A 10,032-nucleotide genomic window follows, 5' to 3' on the forward strand; every position below is an offset into this window, starting at 1 on the left:
CCAACGCCGTTGGCGCATATTTAATTCCTTTTGATTGGATATGTGTTGAAGACTCTTATGATCCGTGAATATGTGCGTAATACTTTAGTGGGAAAGCCCGCGCGTTGCGGCGGGTGTCCCAACTGATATCAGATTCAATTAGGCGGATGTACCGGCTGATATTAGATTCAATTATCATGCCTATTACGAACCACAACCCATTCCAGGTTTCTAACATTTTATTCCATTCAACGAAAAAATAGCCGTAGATGTTATAGACACTTTTGTAACTGGTTTAAATATATATTTACAACTAATTGGATGAAAGATTATAAAATTCTTGATTTTATGATATAACGTACTTAAAATAGTGAAGTATATAAAAAAGATAGGCATAAGTAAATATATATCAAACGCTAGTTTACACCATTGTGCTTGTTTTCCGTTGTTTCTAATATCTTGTTGTTAACAAGTTAAGTACAGCCAACTCTAAGCTCTACAGCATCTGCAATGGCATGATCAAGCTGATCAACATGGTAAACTCCTTAACCCTAAGTTATAATCGTTCTTTCTTGAACTTCGTGACTTCAGCGGCGACCTGAAAATCCCAAATGTGAAACGGGGTTAACGAATGTGCGTTCTGCCAAAAGATGATGCACCAATTTCACTCTCTGTATTCTGCATAACATGGATCATACATATGTTTTAGTTACTTTTTAGCTAAAAGATACAAAAAATATTATTTTAAGGTCACTTATGAACCCTTTTTTTGTAACCTGAGATTTGGGTGATGGAAACACGTTCCAGAATCTAAGTGTTTCGTCTCCAGCTCTAGTCACAATCGTCTGCAAAACTAATATTTTTAAACTTATGATTATTACTCTCTAAACTTAAAAATCATAAAGTAACTTAAAATCTACTTGTCCATCTGGTGAGATTGCGAGGTAGAGAACTCTATACGTGTGCCCGTAAGTGTCGCGAGCTGCATTACAGATAACAAATGGGTGTTAAAAAACTTGTCATAAATTTTTATGGGGCAACTGCATAGATATTTATCCATTTAGACCCTTTACCCAACCCGCACATTTTGCCAACTCTAATCATATGTTTTTTTACCAACCCGCTCTAAAAATATTACCTTCTACATAGTAGGGTATCTCCAGACAATAATCTAGTTTTGAGAGTATCTGTGGGTGCTCACGAGTTTGTTGACATTCTTTGACCACACAAGATTGCATACCTGCTATTGTAACAACATGAGAAGTTTAGCAGTTTATTTTCCAAATGTCTAAACTACCCTTTAGAATGACAGAAAAGGAGGATCTTGTGAACCAAGGTCAATATAATCAATAGGTTGCAACGATGGCATGTAATGATTTGTAGCTCATGTTATGAGAAAAGTTACTTTACTATTTTTTTCCCAGTCGGCAAGTTATATATATATAGAGGAGGGTTATCTCTAGAACGCTAGATATTATTGTGAGAACCGTGAGAACGAATGAAAAAACCGCGAGAACTTGGTAAAAGACAATTCAATTTAAAAAACAAAAGTTTACACTTGTCATTATTATTCGAATACAACACGTTTAAATTTACATATATTTGTAAATAAAGAAAATTTACACATGTTTAAGTTTGCCATTTACACATGCGTAAATTTGTTGTATTTACATATGTGTAAAAAACTTATTAAAAGTTATCTTGAGAGGGGAGATGAACTATTTAAAGAGTAAATTCATTTTTTAATGATGTATTTTAATTACAACGAGGTTTGTATTGAAAAAAATGATTTTGATTGGTTTTTTCATTCATCCTCACGGTTCTTATAATATTTAGCGTTCTCAAGATAACTCTCCCATTGATAATCCAGGAAACGTCGAGTTTAACGGAGCTTTAGTCCCGATATGATCGGTTCGGTGATAAGAAATGAGTAGAAGATAGAAACGACACCAAACAATCACTTATAATCTGGTTTCTTATTGAAATATGACAATTACATACTCGCAAAACTAGTTGGACAGCATCTCCCCATAGGGAACCAAAAGCTTGTCCAAATGGGAACCCCACATCCCTATTTATAGGCAACAGCCTATCCGTTCGAATGAGCGAGTGTCCATTCGTCCGGATGGACTATACAATATCAGAACCTATTCGGATGGGGTAACTAACGGATGAACATGTTGTCCATCCATCCGGATGGACTCCATCCGTCCGGATGGACTCCATCCGTCCGGATGGACTCCATCCGTCCGGATGGACTATGACAATAACAAAACCTTATCCATTATACACTATTCTATACAATATTCAACACATGCTCTATCTAGCCTATTCGCAAAGTGGCGGACATACACAATATGCACCAACAGATTCCCCCTTGGCCGTCACTGTCGAATCGTCTCGTTGAAAACATTGAGTTGTGTTTGAATATTCTACAACTTCTCATATTCTGTAACTTCAATCAGGCATCTTGAAATCTTCAATAGATTCCCCCTTGATTGATGATCCGGGTTTGCTTTTGACACTGTTTGAACATATTCCCCCTCATCTTCCTGTGTGACAATCAACGCCCTGATTTTATCTTTTGACGATGATCCTTCTTCGATCTGCAGAAGGTTGATTTTCGGAGGTTGTTCCTTATTGCGATGGTAGATAGCCTTCTTATAGTAATCCTCATGGAATGGGTTGATAGTGTCGTTCACATTCTGATTTTGGCATTCTCGTTTGGATTGCCCCTTCTGTTTGCATTTGAAGCAAGTGACCTTCGACTTGTCGAATCCCAGTTTGGTATTCAGACCACCCACACACTCTGCCCGTAATCTCCATAAATCTTTGTGCTCGTCGGATAACACTCGCCATGCACCAACGGATATCAATCAGACGATGAAGGCCGTCCCTATCTTCGGTGATTGAACATTTGGTGACAGTAGACTTCCTCGGTAGTAGAGATTCACGTTCTGTTGATAGTTAGAGGTATTTGACTTATTCTGTTTTCTAATATCCAATTCATGCCCTTCTAACTTCTCAATCAGAGTATCAAGACTGACCGTACTCAAATTCAGATTATGTTTCAGAATCAACACGTAAACTGGCAATCATCCTCGTTTGGCAGTGCATCGATCAACTTTTCGTTAACCTCTTCATCTGTCTTTCCAATACCGAATCTATCCAGTTCAACTTTCAAGTGACAGAATTGTTCAATCATCTACTTAACCCCTTCACCTTTCATACAATTGAAATAGTCAAATTCCTTTTTAAGTAACGATTTTTTGTTTTTAACTATTTCGTCCCCACCAGTACATTTCTTTTTCAAAGATTCCCACAACCCTTTTGTTGTATTATCATATCGAAGCAACGATATGATGTCGTCTCTAACCGATCGGTGAATAAGAGCGATCCCTCTTTGTTCAGCAGCAAAATTCTTCTGATCGGTTTTCCCCAAAGCTGTAAATGGGATTCTTTCTCCTTGTGGAGTTGCTGGAAAAGTATACCCGGTTTCTAAATATTTCCAACTCTCATACGCATCAGCCTTCAGCCAATTGATAAATCTCAGAGCGCGTCGATTGTATTCCTCGATGTTCATAAGTTTTGGCGGCTTTTAGTAATTTCCATATGCATTATCTATGTTTAGTTTCTCGGAAATGACACTTGAAACATTCTTCGGGTTGGAAGTAGACGCCGGTGCTGATGTGGTGAAAGCATCGTAAAACTCATTGTAGAACTCGTCAGACATGATTACTATCTTTGAAAATACCTGAAAAGTCAATGAAAGTCAAACACTTTTGAAATCAAACTTAACACAATACTCGTCTGGATGGCCGTTGTCCGGATGGACTGTTCACGGATGGACAAGATCTCGGGATGAACTTTATCCAGATGGACTAATCTTCGGATGAGAAAATATCACCCAGATGGACACTTGAAAGCCTATACGTCCGGATGAACAAGTCTATCCGTCCGGATGAGCAAACACCTTGAACAATTTACAATACTGAAAAGTCTATCCGTCCGGATGGGCGATGACGTAAGCAAACTTAGTTCCGAAGTTCATGGTTTTTTACTGATTTTAACAAGTTTTAGTTTGAATTATGATCTGAAACTTTGAAGGATTGTTCAAAAACACATTTCGCACATACTGTCCAAAGATCAGGTGAATTTGTCTGTGAATTCGATGTCCTATTTGTGTTTTTGTATGAGAAAGTCAAGAAAAACTGAGAAGTGAGTAGAAGTAGAGAAAGTTAGATCAAAATCGGTAAGAATCTGATGTAGAACTCTGGTATCTCGTGATAATCTTCTCTGAATCCGGCCTCCAAGCTCTGATACCACTTGATAATCCAGGAAACGCCGAGTTTGACGGAGCTTTGGTCCCGAGATGATCGGTTTGGTGATAAGAAATGAGTAGAAGATAGAAACGACACCGAACAATTACTTATAATCTGGTTTCTTATTGAAATATGACAGTTACAGACTTGCGAAACCAGTTTGACAGCATCTCCCCATAGGGAAACAAAAGCTTGTCCAAATGGGAACCCCACATCCCTATTTATAGGCAACAGCCTATCCGTCCGAATGAGCTAGCGTCCATCCGTCCGGATGGACTATAACAATATCAGAACCTATTCGGATGGGGTAATTAACGGAGGAACATGTTGTTCATCCGTCCGGATGGACTATGACACTAACAGAACCTTATCCGTTATTCACTATTCTATACAATATTCAACACACGCTCTATCTAGCCTATTCGCACAGTGGCGAACATACACAATATGCACCAACACCCATATATAAATATACACACACATTACTCAGGCAATTCTTTTAGTCACGAGGGCCATAATGATAACTTTAGCTTGAAAATTTTGAAAAAAATAGAATAAGATATAATTGAGAAAGATCACCTGGCTACTGGTATCCATGCAACTAAGATGAGAATTGGATGTTGTGTTCCAAAACCGAATACATCGATCAGCAATACCCCCACCAGAGGCCAGAAGTCCAAAAATATGTGGGACCACGCAATTGCTTTCATAGCAGTCGTATGTTCATAGTATTTCAAGAAGATAAGTAACGTAATCACTAACCCTGTTATCATTTCCACCTGACGCTAACTCACGATTAAGAAATTATTGGAAGATTGAACAATATATTCACTTAAAACCCTAATCTTATACTTTTTCGGATGAAACTGGATATAAATGGATGAAAACTTACTCGATTGTACGGTTCGTCTTCTTCATCGGGGAGAATTAGGGTTGCTGTCATCTGATCGTCCAGGGTGAAGAATTGATTTCAATGATGAGACCTAATCGATTGTAGTAGTAATTATAGTGACGCTTTGAGTCATCTTAGCACCGTTGTTCATGTGTATTCTTCATTGTGGGCGTAATACATTGAATTGGGGGGGGGGGGGGGGGGAATTGGGAGAAGGGGATGAAAGAACAAGGAAGAAACTTTTGTTAATACAATCGGTGGTCAATATGAACCATGTAACGGTGTGGGTTTTTTAAACGTCGCTTTGCTGCTAAAAAGAGGTTGATAATTGTTAAAGGGCTTGTTGATCGGTAATAAAACCAAGTGAAAAAAAGAAAAATATGTTCTGATGGTTATATATATGGATATGGGCACCCTTTCGGAAACGGTGTAATGATTTGTAAAAGAATCTCCCGAGTGATGCGTCGGTTTTTCAAACAACGCTTTTTGAAACTTTTGTTAATACAACCGGTGGTCAATGCCAACCATGTAACGGTGTGGGTTTTTTAAACGTCCCTTTTTGTTAAAAAGAGTTTAATAATTATTAACGGGCGTGTTGGTCGGTGATAAAACCAAGTGAATAGCACGTCGGTTGGCAAATCATGCAAGAGTCTATCGACGCATGCTACTCCGCCACATATATTTCAACATTTAAGCAGGCATATCACATACGCTTCTCTGAAGTTGGTGATATTCTCTGCAAGTTGTAATGACAGTATGACATTGAATGTTCATGGGTTATTCTCAATGGGGTAGACAGTTCTTACATTTATTAATGATGATATGATTGGATCAAAAAGGTGAAAACAGGTTTTGGTAAAAGGAAAAAGAAGGCTGTAATGAAGAATCGAACCCACGACTTTTTTTTGTTGAAAAGTCGTGACTACCATCCCAACAGACATGATCATCTGAGATGATACCCTTTGAATTAATACGTATATTAAACGGTCGCCAGATATCATTTTTGGAAGGGTCGCGTCAGTTGGTTGGTTAGAATGAAGGTGACCGTAGTTGCTTTTTGTAGTTATATATGATTTAGACTTGTTTTGTTTCTAAGTTTTTCAATATATAAGTTGGATCGCGAGTGGCTTGCTTGTAATACTTGAACACATGTATACAAAAGAAAAACTTTGTATTGCACAAAGAGAGTTTTACAAAGTGTTGGTGTTTACAAGTTGCTAGGGATGTCTCAGATGAGACCCCATCACCCTTATTTATACAACTTTAATCACTATCTAGAGTGTTCTTTATCCAAAACACTTTTTACAAAAATATCAAGCGTTAATATCTAGACATTTCTTACACAAATATTATGATATTTTACTAAGTTTCTAGAGAGTTCTTGGTAGATTTTTGGGGCTGTTTTGACCAGACTTTTCCAGCAAATGCTAGACCCTTCTTGGGTGGATTTTCATGTATCTTGTGTCCCCAGGTTGTTGGTAAAATATGGGTTGTTCCAAACTCTTTCGGACGACTCTAGACGCGACTAGATATCCTCGGAAAGTTCTAGAATGCTAAAATTTCATGCTGAATTTTAGTGAGCGTGAAACTAAGCCCAATTCGTATGACCTAGAGAGGGCACATCTACAATGAAAAACCTTGATGACTAGTCTTAGATCATTCACATTAGATTCTCTATCTTTATCACCATAATTTATTTAAAATACACATTTGTCTTTAAGCTTTGTTTATTTTTAAAAAATCTCACACATCAGATTCTCTATGTTTATTTCTGTCTTACTCACAAACACTTATTTTATTGTTTTTTTTTGTTTGGTTTTATACACTCACAAAATTATATTTAGAGATAACTAGTGAATCTCAATACTTAAAGAGCTATTGTAGGTTCTCTAAAACTTATCTTTGTTTCAGAGGTACACGGTAGAGGTTCTGATAAAGACTACGAATGGAAAAAAATCTTTTTTTTTGTATTTTTGAGAAATTGACTAAACAGAGTGTCACAACCTCAAATTTCACATGCGGGGTTTTACCGCAAGGCACGTGACATCCAGGATCAAGCCACTAATCATGTTGAACCATTTCAAGTTTAATTTCACAACGTTTAACTACCACATTCAACATGAATAGTGATAACAGATTTAGAAGCTCGAAAACATAAGTTTAAATTATCAGCGGAAGCAAAGGTATACATTCCATGACACTCTCCAAGCTACAAGTTCCCATTTGAGCCGTACCTAATGACCTGCAAAGCATGCAATAGTGTGTCAACATAAAGTTGGTGGGTTCACAGTTTTAGTTAAACGGAGAACGTAAGCGTAAGTTCACATGTAAAAGCGTTATAAGTATGACTCAGGTAGCTAACCCTCATCACATGACTAAACTGTGTAGATACCGAAAACTTGACTGTTGTATGTTGTTGTGCCCGTATCAATGTCTATCTTCATTGATAAAAGTGTCAAGGTCAATAGTTCACGCCCGGCTCCCAGCATGGTGTGAGGTTTGTCAAACCTAATAGCACTATCAACTATACCCCGTTTGCCAAACCCGTCAATTAATCGATATGATGTGTGGGGACTTTCAGATAGATGTTTGTTTAGTCCAAGTGTACTACTCCACCTCCAGTGGATAGTATGTTTCAGTGGTTCCAATCCAGGAACGCGCATGTAGCCCCAAACCAGGGGTACCATATGTATTTCCCAAACCAGGGAAATAAGTGTGTTGTCCCAAACCAGGGACGCATGTTTTTAGTAAAGAGTTGTGAACTCACCTTAGTTTTGCTCGGTAAGCTTAAGATTATGTGTATGTAAGCTAGGACGATCAACCACGCCCTATTATAGTTACCATGGGTTATTAGTGATTGGTTATGCAAATCATGTAAGTCCTACACGTATCTAGCAACTAGCATGCGAACAAATTGTCACAAATATTTCACCGTACAGTTTTCATGCACATGTTTAAACCCTATGACATGAGAGACGCTAATCATACCATCAATAAGCAAGTATGGACAACAAAATAGCAAGTTCAACTCCTATACACTTTATAAGCCATACATAGCAAAATCACTGAAATTTGGCTGTTTTAGGAAGCTCGTTTAGCATACTTGTGATGCTGTTAAAATTATGATCTTTTTGTGGAACGTACCCCTTAGTGGGATTGTCCTTGCGTTAAATTTTTATGGTCTAACTCTTTATCTAAAAATTTAGAAAAATCATTTACTATGCAGTGTCCAGATTCGTCACTTTCTGACTGTAGTTTACCGGAAAATTTATTTATAAATCCTCAATTACCCGATTCCACTTGGAGATTTGTACCGACACTAAGACTATCTACTGTACAAATTTCATGTTCAATCTCCAAATAGTCACCGAAACATGACGTAAAACACAACACACAAAATCTGCAGAAAAATACAGCTTTGATTGCTGAAACGAAATAATTTATTTAAAATATCAAACGACATCCAAAAGTTATGATTCTGGCGCCGTTAGAAGCGTATTTTGAATACCACGTTACAGACTCAAGAAAATCCAGTTTTTGTTAAATTATGACCCGGTTACAGCCGATTGAAGTCGGCTGTAAATGCGGCTGTAACTGTTGGACAGATTCTGTTTTCGTTACCTGATCTCCCTAACCAAATAACTAACGCACCCAACGACCCATAATGTCTACATACAGCAGATAGTCATCACCATACGTCATCTACACTATTAAATCAGTAAGTTTCAACCCGAAGACAAAACTCTAGTTAACTTATATAGGCCTATGCATATCTAACCGGTAAAAATGAATGTCTTACATGATTCTCACGCATCCTATTCCTCAAGTTTAACTTTATCATCAACATAATCATCAAAGATATAACAAAACACAGCCATAAAAATCAAAGACTTTAAACCAAAACAAGAAAAACAAACCTTGAGAAGATGAGAGAGAGCTAGCGTGTGAAAGAGAGAGAGAGAGAGAGAGATCGAGTGAGAGGGGAGCACCGAGAGGGTAAGAAGTCACGGCAGTGTGGGATCCTTGCTACAACCATCGATCACAATGAAGGAATAGGGTTTTGTGTTATTTTGAAAGTTTGAAAAGTTATACACAATACACATGCGTACGTACAGAATAAAAGAGAACATGGGCTTGTGTTTTTGGGGTTAGGTCGAGGACTTCAAGGGGCAGCTTGGGCTTGGGATGCTTGGGCCGAGAACAAAGGTGGGGGTGTGGGCCGATGTAGCTTGAGGGTGTTTGGGTCGTGCTTATTCAGGCCGCAAGGTCATAAGGTTTGGTTTGGGTTATTTTGATTTGGGCCGCAAGAACTTAGAGAAACAATGGGTTTTGTATGGTGTGTTTCGGGTTTCGGTGATATCTACACATATCCACATCTTAGAGTGTTGAATTTAAATTGTACATTGTAACACTTTGTAAAATAAAGCATACCCGAAACATAAGTTAGATGAAAGAAGAAAGCGAGCGGTTTTTACCTCGGGAATCCGGGTTGTCACATCCTCCCCATGTTACAAGAATCTCGTCCTCGAAATTTAAGTTAAGATAAATTGTACGCTCTAGATATAGGTTCGTCAATAACACGTTGAGACGCGTACGTATACGCGGTTTCACGAAAATTCACAAATTACACATATAAGTCAAAAAGAATATAAATTCACCTAAATTATTTTTATTTTTTTGTTCAGGAATATTGTTCTGATGGTTTATCGGCGTATCTGATATAAACCCACGTGTGATTCCGAAATTCCCGAATTACTATTATGTGAGTGTTTATGAAATAACCGATACACTTTTGTGAAATAACTGTTACACTTAATTTACCATAATTAAGTAAAATGC

At 37.7% G+C, this 10,032-nt stretch overlaps 1 protein-coding gene across 4 annotated transcripts; it reads right to left on the reverse strand.

Moving 5' to 3' along the window:
- Window positions 1-359: 359 nt before the first annotated feature.
- Window positions 360-5,372, reverse strand: LOC110894296 (protein FIZZY-RELATED 2-like). Of its 4 annotated transcripts, XR_002566240.1 has the most exons (6): window positions 5,194-5,372; window positions 4,881-5,080; window positions 1,118-1,222; window positions 900-961; window positions 756-824; window positions 360-657 (listed from the first exon to the last, which is right to left on the reverse strand). XR_002566240.1 is itself a non-coding variant. In XM_022141501.2 (5 exons), exons 2-5 carry the CDS (start codon window positions 1,215-1,217, stop codon window positions 604-606), a joined length of 285 nt encoding a protein of 94 aa, XP_021997193.1. In that variant the 5' UTR covers window positions 1,218-1,219; window positions 4,881-5,372; the 3' UTR covers window positions 360-603. The 4 variants fall into 4 exon arrangements, 3 of the variants coding, with proteins under 3 accessions (XP_021997193.1, XP_035836718.1, XP_021997192.1); XM_022141501.2 differs by having other exon boundaries at window positions 1,118-1,219; window positions 4,881-5,372; XM_035980825.1 differs by having other exon boundaries at window positions 360-577; window positions 4,881-5,372.
- Window positions 5,373-10,032: the final 4,660 nt, after the last annotated feature.

The sequence above is a fragment of the Helianthus annuus genome, chromosome 12 (genome assembly GCF_002127325.2).
Source record: "Helianthus annuus cultivar XRQ/B chromosome 12, HanXRQr2.0-SUNRISE, whole genome shotgun sequence".
Lineage (NCBI taxonomy): Eukaryota > Viridiplantae > Streptophyta > Magnoliopsida > Asterales > Asteraceae > Helianthus > Helianthus annuus.